This window comes from Echeneis naucrates, chromosome 18 (assembly GCF_900963305.1).
Source record: "Echeneis naucrates chromosome 18, fEcheNa1.1, whole genome shotgun sequence".
In the NCBI taxonomy this organism is placed as follows: domain Eukaryota; kingdom Metazoa; phylum Chordata; class Actinopteri; order Carangiformes; family Echeneidae; genus Echeneis; species Echeneis naucrates.
In genome coordinates, this window is record NC_042528.1 from 1,168,796 (window position 1) to 1,188,482 (window position 19,687).

A 19,687-nucleotide genomic window follows, 5' to 3' on the forward strand; every position below is an offset into this window, starting at 1 on the left:
AAAAAAAAACATTAAAATGGTAGTTTCACTCAGAATGTGGTAGATTATTATTATTATTATTATTATTATTATTATTATTATTATTATTATTGCTGCTGGTGTTGTTGTTGTTGTTACTCAGCGTGGTCCACTTTCTGGATGTCACTGCGTCATTACGCACGTGGAGAGAGCAGGATGATGATGATGATGATGATGATGATGAAGAAGCTGTTGCTGGTCCGCAGAAAGTCTTCTTCCTCCTGAGGATCGGTTCGTTGGTGGATGGACCGCAGCTGAGGGGGAGGGAGGGGGGGGGCAGACGGAGATGGACCGGCAGCAGCGGACCCGGAGACTCGGGAGTCTGAGCTCCAAGTCCCGGATCTCCAAGGAGACGAAGCTCCGGCTCCGCGTGATCTTTCTGGATGACAGCGAGCGCACGTTCGAGGTGGAGGTGAGTCCAACATCTGGATCATCTGGATCATCTGGATCATCTGGATCAATGACGTGTGCGTCGTTTCCTCATTCATGTCGCAGAGATTATTCCGCTTTTTCTCTTCTTCTGTCACATCATGTTTCTGGAAATTCGCTCTTCGGGCTCCAGCGAGAATCCAGTCATGACTTTTATCACTTTGTATTAAATATTAGGTGACTAACCAACAATCTGACAACTATCACGTTCACCTTCTCAAAGCAGCTGATATAGAAACAGACCAGTCTGCAGAAATTCACTTCGATCTGTTAAATGTGAAAACGATCTTCGTCCAAAAGTGACACAAAAGACACACAACGCCGAAAAGAAGCACAAAAACGTTCATGAACCTTCAAAGCGGTGACATTCTTCAGCTAAAAATAAAAGAAATCATCTGAATAACTTTGTTGTGTAACTATATTTTCCTGATTCATCCAAATTTAAAACCAACACGTCATGTTCCTTTTTATAGCTGATTTCTGAACACAGCGGGGTCCAACCTGCGGGTCGCGGCCCGGTAGGAGGTCAGGAAGGTGTTTTATGTTGGTTCAGAAAAAAGGTGAATGAAGATTCTCCTCCTGATGTCGTTGATTAACAACTCACTGACCAGCTTCCTGTTGTTGGGGTCCAAACATCTGCAGATGACTTCCAGCTGTTGAACATCTGTCAGGCGTCGACAGCCGGCCTTCTAGGAAACAGGTCAGGAGCTGCAGAGTGACGTGACGGCGCCCGCCAGGCAGCAACCTAAAAACAGACTGTGTGTGTTTGTGTGTTGCTTTGTGTTAGCCGGTTTCCCAGCAGCCTCTGGGACATGAGCAGCATCTTTAGAAGGGAGACAGAATAAAAGACGGAGACAGACAAAAAGACAAAAATAAAGCGGGGTATATTTAGTCAGTCTGATCTGACTGTGAATGACGAGACAGGAAGCAGAGAAGAAGAAAAAGATGGACGGATCATTAATCACAGTAAAATGAAATAAAAAGCTGATTTGGTTGGAGAGTTTGGTTCCACTCAGATTGAACTCTGCGGTTCTGTGGGCGGCCGTTTGTTTCTGCTAATCACACGTTGGGCCTGTTTTCTATCTTTGATCGCTCACAGCTGCTTCATCCCTCCTCTTCCTCCTCTTCCTCCTCTTCCTCATGACAAGTTAATGAGGGACGTCCAGCAGCCAGCCACGACTGTAAACACCAGCTATCAGATGGAGGATTTTCTCAGATGAATCAATGAATCGACGTTCATCACAACAAAAGCTTCTGAGTAAATGTAAAATAAATTCCGTTTTTAAAGCAGCCATTAAAATCCAACAAAATCTGATCGCTTCGGCCACGTTTCAGCGTTTGAGTAAATCACTTTGAGGGAAAAATACATCAAATCATCATTTTAACGTGCCGGAGCCGAAGGCAGCACTTCTTCCCTCCAAAAACAGCTCACATCCAGCGATTAACAGAGAATCCAGAATTACACGGACTCATTATGCAAAGTTCTGCTGAAGGGAAGTAAATGAGTTGGGCCGTATTTACCCAGAATCCCCTGAGTGTCCACGGACTCCGGTTTTAAGAGTCTCAATTAAAACATCCAATTATCCTCCTCCGCCTTTCACTCTCTTCCCCAGCAAAAAGTTCTCGGAGGCGACTTCTTCAACAAAGTGTGCGGCCACCTGAAGCTGCTGGAGAAGGAATACTTCGGCCTGGAGTTCAGACACCACAGCGGGAACTACGTAAGGCGCACAAAAACACGCTGAGTGTGTCTCAGGAACACACACAGTCTGATTTTTTTTGTCGTTGCAGGTTTGGTTGGAGCAGCTGAAGCCGCTGGCCAAACAGATTAAATGTGAGTTCAAGTTCTTTTTAAAAGTTCAGACTCTTTTTTTTTTTTTTGTCTTGGACGCAGATATTTTTAGATGATTGTGTTTCACACTTTATATTGTTATCATTTCCTCTGTGTGTGTTTGTAATTCAGCCAAGAAAAAAAAAAAGAACTGGCCTGAGAATTAGTGCATTTTAAAGTTTCCTTCCGTGCTGATCTAATTTCCTGATAGCTGCTGTTAGCTCGTTTGGCTCGATGCTAATGGAGCTCGTTAACAGTGGGTGTGAATTTAATGAGCACAACACAAATCTTTACTCATTCTCAAAGGAAGATGATTATCTGAGCACGTCCTGTTTTTTTTTTAAATCTCCGTCAGACACCAGCGAGCTTTTCTTCAGGTTCATAGTCAAGTTCTTCCCACCAGATCCGAGCCAACTAAAGAGAGGCCTGACCAGGTGAACCTCTCTTTCTCCTTCTTCAGAGTCACGGTGGTAAATATTACGTAACTGAAGTTTCCCTCTGTGTCTTCAGGTACCTCTTTGCCCTCCAGATAAAGCAGGACTTGTCTAACGGCAGTCTGACCTGCAACGACAACAGCGCCGCCCTGCTGGTCTCACACATACTGCAGTGTAAATATAACAATGCAGTGAAACTTCCCGTGGAGCAAGAGGCTGTTTGGTTGAATCGGGTTGTTTCCGTGTGTTGCAGCAGAACTCGGGGACTACGACGAGGAGCTGGACTGCCACCATCTGGAGATGAAACAGTACGTCCCCAACCAGGAATATCTGGACCACAAGATCATCAAACTCCACAAAAAACACAGGTACGGAAAACCGGGAAGGTCAGAGCTCAGCTTATCCAACGCCTCAACCGCATCAGGTCATATTTTGTGCGTTTGTTGTCGTCTTCCTGTCTCTCTGGAGGGGCGTGTCTCCGGCTGACTCGGACATCCACCTGCTGGAAGTGGCCAGGAAGCTGGACATGTACGGGATCAGGCCGCACCCGGCCCACGACGGGGAGGGGATGAGGCTCAACCTGGCCGTCACACACTCCGGAGTTCTGGTCTTTCAGGTGTGTGTTCGCTCACGATGCCACAAAGTCTGCTTCAGATATTCACGACGCCCAGAGGACTTCTGCTGGTTTCACTCGGAGGGTTTTCCATTTGTGTTTTTCAGGGAAACACCAAAATCAACACCTTCAGCTGGGCCAAAGTCCGCAAGCTGAGCTTCAAACGCAAACATTTCCTCATCAAACTGCACGACAAAGTTGGGGTGAGTTCCTCCTCGCACAACAAACACCTTCATATTCAGCCGTGTGTTGTGTTGATGTTAAAGACATCGTTGTGCGTTCTTCACTCAGCCGTCCTGTAAGGACACTCTGGAGTTTTCCATGGCCAGTCGTGACGTGTGCAAAGCCTTCTGGAAGATGTGCGTTGAGTATCACGCCTTCTTCCGATTGGCCGAGGAGCCGACGGCGGTACACAAAACGCTGCTGTCCTGTAAAGGCTCCAGCTTCAGATACAGGTAAGGTCCGGACCAGCGCCTGAACCGGTGCCTTTCCCGCTCCAACATGTTTGTGACTGTGTGATTCTGTGCGACAGTGGACGGACTCAGAAGCAGCTGCTGGAGTGTCTGGGATCAGGAGAGAAGAAGCCTTCACGCTTTGAGAGGTCTTTAATCAGCCATCACTTTTATCTGACGTTGTTTCAGTCCAATCTGGACGAGATGATCAAATCTCAACCAAACATTTGAACAATGAGATTAAAAATAAATAAATAAATTCCTCTCTTGCTTCCTGCAGGACCTCCTGTCAGTCGGACTTCGACCCCCGGCAGTGTCGATCTTCTCCGGATCTCCTCACCGACGTCTCCAAACAAGTAATGAAAGCTGCTTTTCACAGTTTGCACATCTGAATCTGTTAATCTGTTGGTTGGTGGATCGTTTCAGTTGTTTTGACTTTTGATTAAATCCTCCTCAGCTGTACGAGCACTGCCGCTTCTTCCCCCGGTCGAGCCGTGCCTTGGCGGTCCACAGTCAGGATGAGTTGGATCCACCTCACGGAGGCGTGGATGACCTGGAAACGGGAGGGGGATGGGCTAAACGCAGCCAGTCATCAGTGGAGGTCACCCAGGGGTCCCGCCCTCTAGCCCAAGTCACTCCCCTCCCCTTCTCTCTCCACCAATCGATCCCATCTCCAAAGATAAGATCTGCTTCGACGTCTGCGGTGGAGGACGTGAGGATCGGACGCCTCGGGGCACAACGCCAAGCCCAACGGTTGGCCGGAATTTACGCCAACAGGTCACGACGTCGGCCCAATCCGCAGCCGCACCCAGAAGAAGCCCAGCAGCTGGTTCTTCTGTACCCGAACAGCCCCGCCTACCAGTATCACCCCATCCTCCCGTCTTTCCCATTGGCTGGTTCCTCACCGTTGAACCGACACCCCTACTTGACGGACTACGTTGCTGTTTCATCCCTGGAGCGTTTCCCTCACGCCAGGAGGCCGGATTACGTGACAATGGAGGGTCTATCGCGGCCATCTTTCTACCCGCTGAGCCAGGATTCGCTGTCTCTGTCACCAATCAGGAGGAGCCTCCGCCCCTCCGGCTCAGGGGGGCTGGGGTTGGCCAGGGTTTACCATCCAGGAAGCAACGGAGCGCGGTTCCTGGGCGTTGGACATACAGAGGCGGGGCATTACAGTGATGACTCCAGTTTCCTCCCCGGGCTTCCTCGCCGCATCGCCAGCCAACCCGACGTCAAGTTCCACCTCCCAGGGAGTTCAAACCCCGCCTCCGAGTTTCGTCCCCTCGGTTACTACCCCCACCTCACACGGCCCTCCAGACCAACCTACCTCCCGCTAAACTCCTCCCCTTTGCCTGAACGCCCCGCCTCGCTGTGCATGATGGGAGGGAGCGGCAGGAGCTACAGCGACTCGGACCCGGAGGTCTTCTACCCGTATTACTGCCCGCCGCCCCCCCTGGGGAAGGTGGTACGGTCCGCCGGACTGGCCCGGATGAGGTTTTCTTCTGGCAGCCTGCAACTAGATGAGCAGGAAGAGGAAGAGGAAGAGGAGGAAGAAGAGGAAGAGGAGGGAGCTGAGAAGGAGAAGGCAAAAAAGGAAGTAAAAAGCAAAGACGAGAAGAAGGAAAAGACAAAAGACGAGAAGAAATGTGCTGCAAAGGTCACAGAGGTCACGCTGTAGAAAAAGACTGACACCACAGAGTGTAAATACAAACACACAAATGTGACGTTTCCGCTCAGCGGCCTCATTAGAGGATTTTAAATATCTGGATAAATTATTTGTGTAGCAGCAGAAGGATTACTGCTTGTTTTCATGTCCCATTTGAACTTTGTTAAAGCATTTTTCCCGAAACTACAAAATGATTTTCTTGTAATTTGCCAAATCCTGCTTGGATTTAATCCCACTGACCAACTTTTAGGATTTTCATATGAAATTTTGAGTGTTTGCTCAACGTGAGGTTGGAGAACGTGATGTCTTGGTCATTTAGTATGAATATGAGTTTGTGAATAAAAAGGATTAAAGACAAAAAGGTCACTGTGATGAAATTAGAACATTTACAAGTTAAATTAATCTGGACTCTTATTATAATTGATATCATGGAAGCGGCGTCACATCCGGTCGGTCTCCATTAAATCTTAACTCGTCGTCACGACACTGAAGGAAAAAAGTAACCAAAGTAAAAAAAAATAAACAAGGTTCGATCAAACTTAAATATTTATTCATAAAACTCTCGCTACAAAGTCCCGCTACAAAAAAAGTAAAATCTTACATCTTTCATTTTACACCCCCCAACCCCCAACAAGCATTATGTGTCCCTTATGATATATAAAAGGCAAAAATATACAATGACCGAGTTTATAGTGTCTTTGGTACAAACAGTCAGTAACGACCTTCGATCGCAGCTCCTGACGACGACGTCCGGATACAAAAACACCTGAAGGCTTCGGAATCACGTTGAAATAGGATCAACGTTCAGACGAGTTCAGCCGACAGCTCGTTTTCCCAGAACTGATGCAAAGTGGAAAAGGAGACTTTCCAGAACACGAGTAGAAGACCAGTTTGTGCTTTTTTTTTCCCTCCCCCAGTTAAATTATGTCCCGAGCCGACTTTAATGTGATTCAGCAGTTAGTTAGCTGACTGCTTAGAAAGCTACTAGCTGCCTACAGAAGAAAGAGCTGAACATTTGAAGTTTGGACTTCCCAGATCAGAGAGCTGCGATCAAACTCTTACTGAAGACAACGAGACAAAAATCAATATTGGCATGTCATCTGTCTGAAGTGCTACACAACAAACATAAAGAAATATACAAAGTCAAGGCAAGCCATGACACCAACCACACCACTGCTGACGGACGACAACCCTCCCGACATACACTGTCTGTATGTTTCTACAAAAACACAAAACAAACACATCTGCAGTAAAAAAAAAAAAAAGAAAAAGTTCCGTCTTCTTTTAGAAAATGACTGATTGTGTGAAGACTTGAAGGCACGTACGGAGAACGGCGACGATTACTTCAGGACTTATGGACTTAAGTCCGACAAAACAAAAGGGAAAAAACTAACAAAAGAAAGTGAGAAAGAGCGAGAGAGAAGTTTGTGATCCTAAAAATGGGGAATGAAAACCACAAATCCAACTGACAACACAAGTCGTACTTTCAAACATTCAGACCAGTTCTGGATCTGGTCCGGTCCTCAACCAGCAGCAGTGTTAACATACATGTTTATATTTATAATATATAGTGTATATATTACATTAGGAGCGTGTGTGTGTGTGTGTGTGTGTACAGCGAGGAGACATCGCACAGCAAATCTCCCGTTTCCTATAAACCAGCAGCGTCACCGTACGGAGACACAGTCTCTCTTCATTTAACCTTCCTCCTCCTCCTCCTCCTCCTCAGCGTCCTTCAGTTGGTCGTGAATCTGACAAAGAAGATGTGTGTTAAAATAACGCCAACACAAAAAAACAACAACCTGTTGTGTTGATTTGATGGTTTCCAAAGTTCACTTTTTTAAATGAAAACAATTTCATTTGAAGCCTAAAGATGGTTAAACCGGTTTATGTTAACAATGTGGATTCAAAGATTTGCTGTTGATATGAGACGACGTACTTCTGGTACCTGGCAATGATGTGCGTCACCATCCTGTCCGTGATGCCCGGGCAGATGTCTTCGGCCAATCGGATGTTGCGCTCCAGCTCCTCGATGGCCATTCGCTGCTCAGAGTGCTCTTTATGCTGCTGTTTGAGCTGCAGGACACACAAACTTGTTACTTTGCTCCACTTTTCACACACACAGCGTGAGTTCTGCACTGAAATAAAGACACCGACCTCCGAGAAGACGGGAGAGATGACGGTCGTCAGGCTGCCAGATTTACTCAGCTGATCCTGAACCTGCTCAGACGAACACAAAGAGGACGGTGAGTTTCAGTTTGGTGCTTTTCTATTCACAGTAAGCAGAAAAGGAAAAGTGTTGCTGACCGTCCCGTTGAGGACTTTCCGTCCCTCCGTCTTCTTCTTACGGACGGTGGTGAAGGACCATTCAGGGGACTCGCTGTTTTCTTTGTTACTGAACTCACTTTACACAAAACACACAACACACAAACACACTGATGTTACTCACTGAGCTCTAGTTTCATGTCACACAGCTACAGCTTAGAAAAAAAAAGGAGTTCAGTATCACAACATTTTATTGCTTAATCTTTTGCTCCTTTATGAAACAAATGAAGGAGTTTGAATTTTAAAAACTTTCATTTATCTCAGTGAGAACAAGAAAATGTTTGTGCGTGTTCCTGCTGTGAAATCAATGCAGATATGTGCGATGTGTGCGACAGAACAGAAAAATAAAACTGAGCAACTGCAACAGCAAAAGCCAAAACCACAACGTCAGCACATTGTGTTGAGTTATCTGAAGCAGGCTGAGCACGATTCAAACGGCAGTGAACTCACCTGTCGGAGTCTTCGGAGCTGCTGTCGCTGTGTCCCTCCTCCCTCCACCGCCGGTACCTGTCGATCAGCTCGCTGAGGTAGGACGTCTTCTTGCAGTGTTTGATGATGAACTTGTGTTTGAGGAGCTCCTTGGCCGTGGGACGCTGCACAGAGAGAGAGAGAGTGAGGCCTGTGGTCGCACGCCCGTCTGACATCCCTCTGGTTCTGACCACCAGGAGGCAGCAAGGGGCAACGAGCTGCAGAACAGCTTCAGGTGAATGACGGCACATTACCCAGAATGCAACAGCCAATTCACATGACGCTCAACAGGATGGCAGTGAAAAACACATAAAATCAGAAGTTCATTCAAAAAGTTAAAAGAAGTCAGGATCATTTAAATTACATCAATATTAAAACATAAAATAAAATAAATAAACTTCTAGAGTCACTTTAAAACATCCTGCGGCTGATCTGAGGATCAGGATCATCTTTATCTGCTACACGAATGATGTGATGCATCAAAACACATTTATCAGCGATTGAAACCTAATTCATCAGAAAACGATCTTTACTGGAAGGCTTGCGTGTCTTTTGTGTGTCTGTTGTGTGTCTTACGAAGGCAGGGTCCTTGTTGAGACAGGCCTCGGTGAACTCCTTGAAGCTCTTGGAGAAATCTCCGGTCAGCGTCGGGGGCGGAGACTTTGGGATGTGGAAGAGAACTCGCATCGGGTGCATGTCGGAGTTGGGGGGTTCGCCCTTGGCGAGCTCGATGGCGGTGATGCCCAGAGACCAAATGTCGGCCTGGAGAGACGCACACAGGCTGGATTACACACACGTCTGGCATCGGCCGCCTTTTATTCTGATAGGATGTTTTGTATCGTTTCCATGGAGACGGGAGATTCAGTGCGAATCCAACCCGGCGATGAATTTATCTCCACGGATGGATTATTAAGGCCTGATGCAAAACAGCACGCACACAAAAACTGTTCAGGATGAAAAACAAAACAACACAAACACAAACAAGACGCTTAAAAAAAAAAAAATTATCAGAAATGATGTTTGTTCATTTTTTCCGCAATGTGTTCAAGGTGACACAACTATTTATACACAAGGAGACACACACACAGTGTTGGGTGGATGATAGCTGTAACTCCAGCTAACCATATGTCAACCTCACCAAGAACAAACACACACACACACACACACACACACACACACAGACGCACAAAAGCAAACACACACTCAGAAGTGGCACATGCACACAGGTTAAATGTCACGTCTTCTCAACTTGCTCCAATAACCATGTGTGGGCCAGGTGAGCAGCAGACGTGTTCACACACACAGACACACACAGACACACAGACACACACAGTTGTACAGTTGTCGCTGCTCAGCATCACATTACATGAAGAAGCTCACTCACTGTTTGTTAATTCCACCAGCTCCATTATTGTTACACACTGAACGTATGACACTTTGAGCAGAGAAGACAACCCCACCATCACCCAAACACACACACACACACACACACACACACACACACACACATCTGTACGACTTAATACAAAGCTGGATTCAAGAAGAGATTATCTTAGCTTAGCATAAAGACTGGAAACAGAGGGAAACTGCTAGCCAAGGTTCCTACAAACAATAAATAAATCACAGCTTCAGGAATTAGCATTGATGCTAAGCTAAGCTAACAGACTCCTTGTATCAGCAAAAAAAAAAGGTAAAATCCCCACAAAGTCAAAATTTTCTCTCAAATCAAAGTTTTAATAATTTTTTGTCTCAAAGTTACAAATTCAACACAAAACCCTGAAACATCTTCCGACATCTCTGCTCAGATTTGAAAGTGCTGCCACAGTTACATGGCATTTGCTGCTCGACACAACAACAACACCACCACATGCAGTCTTTTAAACACAATGGCAGCCTTCTTGTTCTGCCCGATCAGGTTACGTCTGTTGAGTCTGGAGCGTCTGATATTTGAACAAGTCAGACTTTGTCCTCACAGTTTATCAGCATTTTTAAAATCAAACTCTTGTGACTAAAATCTGAAAAAGAAGAAGAAGAAATCTGGGACAGTCAACCCTCCAAAATAAAAGAACCTCCTTAATATTTTGTAACTTGTAAGAAACATTTGTCTGATTTTCATTCTTAACAGAAGAATTATCTCCGTTCGTATTTCGGAGGAATAAACTTTGATTTGTTGTTTTTTTATTTTTATGATTTGTCCAATTTGACACACACAGGAGTGACAAATCCAGAAGAAGACTTTGGACATTTAGCAATGAGTAACATTGTAACACTTCACAACACACACAACTTCACAATCAAACCATATCAAGACAAAGAACACACCCCCTAATGGGTTTAGACGCACACAGACACACACCTCCTTCTCAGGCATGCAGCAGTCAGACGTCTCATGATGTGATTTGTTTGTTAACAGGTAACTAATTGAAGCAGCTGTTTGTGTTGTGTTGTGTTGTGTTGTGTTGTGCGACTCTGAGGGTGCCGCCTCCGTCGAGTCAACTGAGCAAACAAAGAAGAGGGAGTCCCCTCCGAGACAATGGCTGCGGCAACACAACACACAGACGACGTCCAGGTGTTTCTGTCAACTGCCAACAAAAGCATGAGTTTGTGGAAACGATGCAAACGACCTCAACGCCAGCGAGACCATGTGGTTGTTATGGCAACAGGCAAAGAAGGTCAACGGACCAGAGACGGCCGAGTGTGTTTGAGCTCTTCTGGTTGACTGACCTTGGAGTCGTAGGCGGACTGCTGGATGACCTCAGGAGCCATCCAGAACGGCGTTCCCACGAAGGTTTCCCTCTTGATCTGCGTGTCGGTCAGCTGACCGGCCACGCCGAAGTCGGCCAGCTTCACCTGACCGTGTTCGGACAGCAGGACGTTGGCGGCTGCAGAGAAATAATAACAATGAGGAGTCTGCGGCAGTAAAACCAGACGATCCTGCTGATCCAGGTTCGATTTGGACTGCGTCTGTTTTATCATTTCTATGAAGGCGGCGTTCCATCCTGCTCGCACCTTTGATGTCTCTGTGGATCTTCTTCTCGGAGTGCAGGTAGTCCAGCCCCTTCAGGATCTCCTTCAGCATGGTGGCAATCTGGGACTCATCAAACGGACCTGCCCGCAGCTGCACGCACACACACACACACACCCTGAGTGATGACACACACTGAAGGCCGGAGGCTGTTTGTGAGAACTGAAACACACCCTGATTAGTGTCTTTTAAAACAAGTCTGAACACAGCAGATTCAGGTTCAGTTTAATTGACGGCCTGGTTTGTGTTGCTTTACAGAGCCACAGTTTTCCATATGATGGCACCAAAGTACACACTCAGCCCCTCCGTGGTTCTCGCAGCTTTAAACTTTTGCTCAGTATGAGGAAATAAAATCATGACTCTCCGTTTTCACACTCACCAAGTCGAGCGCCGAGCCTCCACCAAGATACTCCATGATGATCCACAGTTTGCTGCCCTGGAAGTCAGCATATCACCTTAAAATTAAAGGTCATCCTTTTTCCACTCTAACGTGGCAGTCAAACTGATCCAAAAAAGAAACTTCTTTCAGTTTGTGCACGCTGGTGTCTCACCTTCAGGTAGGAGCCGTAGTACTTGGTGATGTACGGACTGTCGCACTGACTGAGGACGGTGATCTCCTGCTGGATGTCCTCGATCTCATCTTCGGCCTCCTCCAGGTCGATGGTCTTTATGGCGACGACGCTCTGAGTACGATTATCGATGCCTTTAAACACCTGACGGAGGAGGAGACGGGGATCAACGGTCAAAGAGCAAAAAAAAGGTGGAAACAAAATGAATGTGAAAGAAGGAAGCAAACCTCTCCGAAGGATCCTTTTCCGATCCGATCTAATTTAGTGAACAACTCCTCCGGATCAATCTGAGAACTCTGACCGAGAAACACGAGAGAAGAGGATAAATGCATCAGATAAAATCATTCTGTTTTTCATTTCTCTGACATCGCTGCTCAATTCTTCACAAATTCATTCTGCAGAAAATTAAGAATAAATCTTACACACGACACATTCCCAACTACTTTGACTCTCATTTTCACCAGTGACACAACAGCCATGTTGACATCGCACAGACTCACAAAACCACAAACAGACACACACACAAAAAAAGCAAGCCATAAAACGCACAAGGAAACAAGCATGGCAGTTTAAGATAACAGGAACTGAACGCACACAGCTGCCTGACCACACAAACACACACACACACTTATCTCTGAGGGCTTACATTCATTTCCTAAACTCTGCTGCGGTTGTTAAACGGCAGAAACTTCAGAGGAAACTTTTTCCACTTTGTGCTTTTACAGTTTTTCATGTTTGCACCTTCACAATAAGAGTTCTGTGAGTGTTTTATCCCAACGGAGGCGTCAAAAAAAAAAAAAAAAAAAGAGATCACCGAGAGCAAACGCAGAATTTTGGCATTTCACATTATGGTCTATTTATTATTATTAGTGCACTCCCTGTTAGTGTGAACTGTGGAGACATTCAACAGCTGCCAAACACACACAGACACACACTCACATTTCTACTTCGACTCCCCCAAATTATTTGGGAGAACATTTAATAAACACGCCCACGGCAGCGTACGATATTCCAACGATGGTGGCCAAGCTTCCTCTCTGAACTAAAAAAAGGAACAGTCACAACACACACGCACACACACGCACACACACACGCACACGGATAGTGCCCACAGTGTTGCCACACCCTGTCAGCAAATACAGTGGTTGGTGTCTAATGATACTTTCAGCTCAGCGCAGACGGAGAGGAGAAGCAAAGAAACATGGATTCACAGGGAATCGCACAATAGAAACTCTGTGTGACAAAATCAACATCACAACGCACAACACATGAAAATCAAACAAGACGCAGAGAAGAAAAACAAAAGAAACCTCTGAGGGTGCGTTTAGTTTCATCCAGTTTCAGTCCAGCAGACTGAGATGAAACACAGTTTATACACACATGGTTTGAACATAAAGATTCAGAGGGCGGCTCATTTCCGGGTTAAACTGCTAAATTTAACCCAAAATAGAAAATAACCACAACCTGTAACTTTCCTTTCCTGCCTCCGTCTGATCCAGCAAAGAATAAAACTAAAGCTCAGAAGAGTCCATTTGGACTAAAAGCTCGGTTAAACTTGTCCACACATGGAGAAGATTCATTTTTGTCTGTAAGCAGACTGAATATAAAAGTGGAGTCTGGGATCGAGGTCTCCAGAGGTTGGACACCAATAACCGTCGGACATTCCTACTTTCACATTTTGTGGAGTTTCACCTGCTGTGACTCAAACGTTTTTATGACTGACACGTTGTAACGCCCCGTCGTTCCTGCAGCTACACGACTTTTGTGTTGTGGAATGACGTCCAGCTCCACCTGAACCAGATCGGAGCTCCAGCTCACACCAAATCTTCTGTTTGCTCCATGTTTGTTTCAGGTCTGGAGATAATTCTTATTTTCACTGGCAATTAATCACAAATATCATTTATCAAATTGGCTGCTAATTTATTTCCTATTTTAATGACGTTCGACAGAATTACAGCACACGATGTTGTCTCATAAATAATTCTCTTTGTGTATCAAACAAAGTGCGACCTGATAATTCACCTGGAGCCAATAAGGAAGCTTCGATAGCTAATGATGATGTTATGACTTAATTACCACCCACAGGCGCTCCCCTGAGGGACGAGAGACTACAGCTCTCTCTCTCTCTCTCTCTCATTTTTATCATCCCAGCTTTGCCTTCTGATGGAAAACACTAAAAGCAGCTTCGGAAGGTCCTGATTAAAAGTTTAATCTGCCTTTTTTTTCTTCCAAACATAAAAACCGCTGTTTGTGTACTAATGAAAGAAAAGTTTGAGAACAGTTTTCCAGCCATGAAATAAAACTTATTCCATTAAACACAATCTATACAATTTAACAGATTTATTTGCTTCTCGTGGGGATAATAGATAAAAACAAAAAGAAAAATGTAACGTGCTGGACGACACACTGACCCACACAAAGAGACACAAAGAGACACACAAAGATCTCAGCTCCAGGTAATTATCCTCAAAATAACCTTTAAATAAAACTTATAGAATTTAAACTGCAGCTTATCATTTACAGAGTGAAGGAAAACTGGACTAATGCAAACAGCCCCAGTTGTTAATGTTTAACCGAAGATACAAACTCGGCTCGTTCTGATGAATGCACTCTTAAAGATTGTGTTGTCTTTAAACACGCCAGCATGATTCTGAACAGGAAGTGGATGAGAAAATCATTTGATAACTGCTATTTTTGAAATGTTCCAAGTGAACTCACTGAGTCATTCCCCCACTATGCAACCATTGGACCAGTGTGCTGGACAATCACAACACAAAGGCCCCAAAATAAAACTTCTTGTATGAACAAGGTTATTAAAGAACCCGTCACCAAGGTGAGGCGGAGCTGCCTGAACACCAAGAAACTGACTTCATCAACATGCATGAAGAGGTTTAAGGTGAGAAATGCAACCGGTAACAGAAAGCACAACAGTTCGTTATTTACACAATGCTGCGCTGACACAACGGACGGAGGAAGAGCTTCTGCCTTGAAGCAAAACCTGACGAATGCTTATTTACATAAACATAAAGCCGCCTGTTGTCTGAAACTTTCAGCCAAGTGATGACATTAATGCTCGATAAAATAACCAGCAGATACTTTGAACGGATCACAACCTGCCAAAATAACCAAAACAAACGAATCAAAATAACATTCAAAAGAGGAACTTGTCTGATCTGGAATGACTGAGACAACCAATGCTGCTTTTCAAAACAAAAGCCTCATATCCTGATCGTTTTCTGTTGGAACATTCTCACACAAATTATATCTGAAGGCAGAAAATCTCATTTGATCAGTCGGTCAAAGGAAAACTAACTGCAAACTGTTTTTCCATTCTTTAAATCAGCTTTCTGAGTTGTCAGAAATGAAATGAAAACAACTGTAAACTCTGGGAACATTAACTGCCTCGTTGTGACATCACAAAGTTCAGGAAGTCCTGACTGCTGCTTTTAAAGCACGTGTTAACTGAAAGACCTGACTTAGAATCAAACATCCCATGGAGGTCTACCTTAAGACCTCATGGACCTTTAAACCTTCAGACAGCGTAAACATTTACAATTCTGTTCACCTATAAAATTAATGTAATGAATAATATTTATTGATTGCTTTTTCTTTTGTGGACTGTGGACTGAAGATTTAAATCTTACAGTGTTGAGCAGACACACACTTTTACAGCAGCATTTTACATTTTAGATTAGGGGACCTCTGTCAATAAGGCAGGATCCAGGTCACAGATACTCAGATAGACGGAGCAGAGAGCCGGAGCTGGTTTTTAAAGGTCAGTGAACTCTCTTCAGTCTGACATGCAAACACTCGGCTGCCCAGGAAAAAAAAAAAAAAAAGCCATGGAAACTCTCTGTAGGACAGAAAGGAGAGCGCTCTATGTTTTTACTAACAAGTGCCGTTCAAATATCCAAACAAGAACGCTCTATACGAGTATCTGTGTTGGAGGTCAAAGGTCACAGCTGCTGGAGGAGGAAGCACAAACACAGCACTTTCAAAAACAACCTTTGCTGAGACGCGTCATGTGAAAATCTCAGCCGCTCTTCACATTTCCTGTGACCAAAAAAACATGACGGGATCTGCATTTTTCCAAAATACTGTATTCTAAAAGTCACAAACACAATCCTCACTTAGCTACTCATGCCGGAGCTATTTTTGGATTCTTGGGCTCTCATTGCTCGAAATATCCCAAAAAGAATCATACTCTGAAACCGATGAATGTTTGGTATTCTTACACCCTTCAATCGTTCCCCAAATGTTTCCCAATGAACTTTTTACTGGAGGTGAATCTGAATGTAAACAAAGTGAGTTCAGGAGGAGCAGAGTCAAAACTCTGCTCTGATGCACGGCCCAGAAAAACTGACTCACCCTTTATAATCAAAACTCGTTTCTCACCCAGAAACACACATCAGAGTTTCAACCCAGAGGAGTCTGTGATTATGTCACGACGACATTCCTGAGAACCGGAGCTCTGAAAGAGAGGACGAGGACGCGTTTGATCTCCGAGGACACGCCTGCTGGTGGCGTCCCCGCAGTGTCAGCTGACGGATGGCCTGAGATGGAAGGTTCGACGGGGGAGCACGGGAAAGAGCTGATCTCCTGTAAAGAGTTACAGTTCAGAGAGACAGGAAGTCCTCATCGCTCAGCACAGATGAAGGTCAGAGGTCAGCAGCAGCCAGTGGGATTCAACTCTGAGAATTTTTTTTTTTTAGGCCATCATCCCTTTAACTGCAAACACAAATTCACTCTGCAGACGGTCCCTAAACGTCACATTCACACAGTTCACTTTTGATCGATTGATGCTTACAACGCTGCTTTTTCTCAGACCAATGACCTATATGGTTTCAAAATAAATCTAAAGGATTGACTGAAAAGATTTTTACGGTTTGACTCTGTCCTGGAGATGATTCTGTGGATATGGAACCATGTCTGGATTGGCTACAGCCATCCGGATCAACCTATAAAGGTTCAGATAGAGAAACCGTTTTAAAGGCAGCAATAAAAACGTGTCCTGTTCCTGAAAGTGTTGAATCAGTTTCAAACAACAATTACACAAGAAAAGGCCAATCAAGCTGCATCAGAAGTGGATGGATGTCTGATTTATCATCTGCAAATACAAAAACGACAAACCATGAACAGCAGATCTGAGGCTGGACGACAACAACACGCCAACATGCGCACAACAATGACACAAAGAGAATAAAGAGACACCAGAAGAATAATACGGATATTAGAGGCCGCACAACTTCTGAAAAACCAAAGTAGCTGCTTCAGATAGATAAAGTGTTTCAGTCAGTCCACAGGAATCAAACCACAACGTGCTCGAATCGTTTACAAAGTCAACAATACGATCAACGCAACGCTGAGAGTCAACAGAGTGACCCTGAGAAATACAGAATGTTTTTGGCCCTTGTTGAGGCCAAAATGACATAAAAGCACTCCAACTTGTAAAAAAAGAAAAAGGCTGCTTTTCTTTTTTGTTCTGAGATCGATGTCCACAGAAAGGCGAACAAATAATACAAACAAGCATCAGTTTCCATCTTCATGTGATGGAAAACGTAATAATGTCCCAGAGTTGGACTATTTCAGGCTCGGTGTCTTCCCTCTGCTGTAATTCACTGTGGGACGCCCTGAAAGAGCTCATCAACACAAAGACAGGCCTTTGGGAAGCAGCCGAACAATGCGCCGTATTATTAACACACTGTTTCTTTCTAAATAACAGTCAGCTGAGCAACTTTGGTCATGATTACACAATTTTCAAATGACATAAGACTCTTCTGCTTCATGTTTTGTTCTTTCTCTCTTTTTTGGTTGCAGCCGGGGGGGCCAGAGTGTGAACGTCAGTCATCTGATGTTAATCACGACCTAAAAAAACGTCTCCTCAAGTGTTCGGATTTCAGAACAGCATAGTTGTGCTGAGGAGATCTGTCTTTTTTAATCCTCCTGCTGGGTGGCCGATCACTTTATCAAACTTCAACGGACAAAAATTTAATCCTCCTCGGTATTTGATTTAGAAATGAATTGAAGATTAAATTAATTTATTGACTGTTTGCGTAGACGGTTTTCTCGGATTGATGGATGATGCTTTTTTTCCCCTCAGAGGGGATCTGGGGCTCCAGCTGTTTATTATTATTTGGATTATTTTGAGAAAATTGCTCATCTGAATGATTAATCCACAATAAGGAGAACTACACATCGATCGAAGCCTTAACTCGAACTGGAGCATGTCCGGTGACAGTCAGTAGATTCAACGTTACACAACAATCCTCGGTGCTGCAGCAGCTGGCTGGTGTCAGGTGTGTTGTCTTAAGCGGCCCGTGACATCACTTCCCCTCCCGCCCACCTGGCACAAACAGAGCCAGCAGAGCGAGAGAGCTGACAGCCAGGCAGCCGGTCCCTCAGGTAGACACACCTCAGAGCAGCGAGAGGCCTGAACGCACCTTAACCAGATCATCACTCACCTGACAACAACAACAATAAAAACCAACAGGCGCATTCTGGGACATTGTATAAATCGGATGTTAAACCAGAGAGGTAGTCACGTCATAGTAAGCCCAAAACAACAAAAACAAGATCATAAACAACACAAAGTCACTGCTCAGCAACAAACACACAATATAGGTCACTAAAGCGAGGACATCGAGGGACCGACACTTCAGGCCCATCATCAGGTATAAAGATTTGAATCTATGGAAATGCAGGTAAATAGGCGGAATGGCACAAAGAAGCCAGTTTACAGCAGCAGATGAATTATAATGAAGATAAGAACACTAAAATGACTGGAAAGTGTTTTTGGAGGACCCGTTTCCAAATATAAGTCACAAGATATAAACACCAGAATATCTGTGTAAACTCACTGTGTTGATCCATCATCACAGTATAAGTCAATATGTGGACATTATAAACACCCTCAGCTCTCCATAAACTACCAGTGTTACATCATAAATCCCTACAGGGGTTTATATGGACATCATATGTCGCTTTGCATTCAACCTGGACTCCAAATGACACGTCCCAGCCACTGAACAAAGACTGTAAATGGAATTTAGTCATAATAAACTCAGAGCTGATAAAGTCACAGTGAAGTCACTGGAAAAGGTTATAGTCCAGTACATCTGTAATTTAGAGTAAAATATGTTTGGATATATGAAACTTAGACAACTACAAGCTGGGCTCCATACAAACCAGCTATGGAGGATGAAAAGTCTGATTTTAATGAAGTAAATCCAGATTATTGGAGGGCTGAACGCCATGAAATGGAATAAAAAGTGTAAAAAAGTGCCTTTAAACAGCAACAAGTTGATATCAAACTGAATTAAAGTCACTTTTCTTCACGTTAGCTGCGACAGCTGGTTTGATTTCACACTTCAGTGTTGGACGTGTTTTTGTTGTTGTTGTTTTTTTAACGGCTTTTGTGGGCGGATAAGGCCGAAAACCAGCCTCTGATTCCGGGCCTGCCGTCCACCTTTCCCCGCTTACCTGCATACCAGGAACCTCCATGGCCCTTCTGCTCCAGGTTGGGCTGCTTCTTCTTCTTCTGGTTCCTGCTTTCTTTATTTCCACTTCGAGGAAAACAGTCCGAAGAAGAAGAAGAAGAAGAAGAAGAAGAAGAAGAAGAAGGAGGAAGGCAACAGAAACTACAAAAACAGGAAAAAAACAGAAAACTGCTTTAACTTCGGAGCCGGATGGAAAAAAGACGGCGAGTTTGTGGCGGAGCAGCAGAAAAAGTGGCGACAACTACAAACACAGACACACACTGACACACACCGACATACACCGACATATGTACATATACATATATCTGTATATTCACACACACGCACGGACACACACTTTACACGTCCTGGGAGACTGCAGTAA

The 19,687-nt window shown here is 44.5% G+C and overlaps 2 protein-coding genes across 3 annotated transcripts; one reads left to right on the forward strand and one right to left on the reverse strand.

Moving 5' to 3' along the window:
- Nucleotides 1-304: 304 nt before the first annotated feature.
- On the forward strand, nucleotides 305-5,665 carry LOC115059251 (FERM domain-containing protein 7). Its single transcript, XM_029526914.1, has 12 exons — nucleotides 305-430; nucleotides 2,061-2,165; nucleotides 2,236-2,278; nucleotides 2,631-2,709; nucleotides 2,786-2,883; nucleotides 2,963-3,077; nucleotides 3,178-3,325; nucleotides 3,430-3,525; nucleotides 3,614-3,777; nucleotides 3,855-3,923; nucleotides 4,055-4,130; nucleotides 4,232-5,665. The coding sequence occupies exons 1-12, from the start codon at nucleotides 305-307 to the stop codon at nucleotides 5,450-5,452; spliced, it is 2,340 nt and encodes a 779-aa protein (XP_029382774.1). The 3' UTR covers nucleotides 5,453-5,665.
- A 304-nt stretch (nucleotides 5,666-5,969) lies between these two features.
- stk26 (serine/threonine protein kinase 26) lies at nucleotides 5,970-19,675 on the reverse strand. 2 transcript variants are annotated; one of them, XM_029525907.1, is made up of 12 exons: nucleotides 19,307-19,675; nucleotides 12,055-12,123; nucleotides 11,810-11,971; nucleotides 11,638-11,694; nucleotides 11,243-11,351; nucleotides 10,958-11,115; nucleotides 8,810-8,995; nucleotides 8,216-8,358; nucleotides 7,748-7,844; nucleotides 7,598-7,660; nucleotides 7,389-7,516; nucleotides 5,970-7,191 (listed from the first exon to the last, which is right to left on the reverse strand). In XM_029525907.1, the coding sequence occupies exons 1-12, from the start codon at nucleotides 19,325-19,327 to the stop codon at nucleotides 7,176-7,178; spliced, it is 1,209 nt and encodes a 402-aa protein (XP_029381767.1). In that variant the 5' UTR covers nucleotides 19,328-19,675; the 3' UTR covers nucleotides 5,970-7,175. The 2 variants fall into 2 exon arrangements, with proteins under 2 accessions (XP_029381767.1, XP_029381766.1); XM_029525906.1 differs by having other exon boundaries at nucleotides 7,380-7,516.
- Nucleotides 19,676-19,687: the final 12 nt, after the last annotated feature.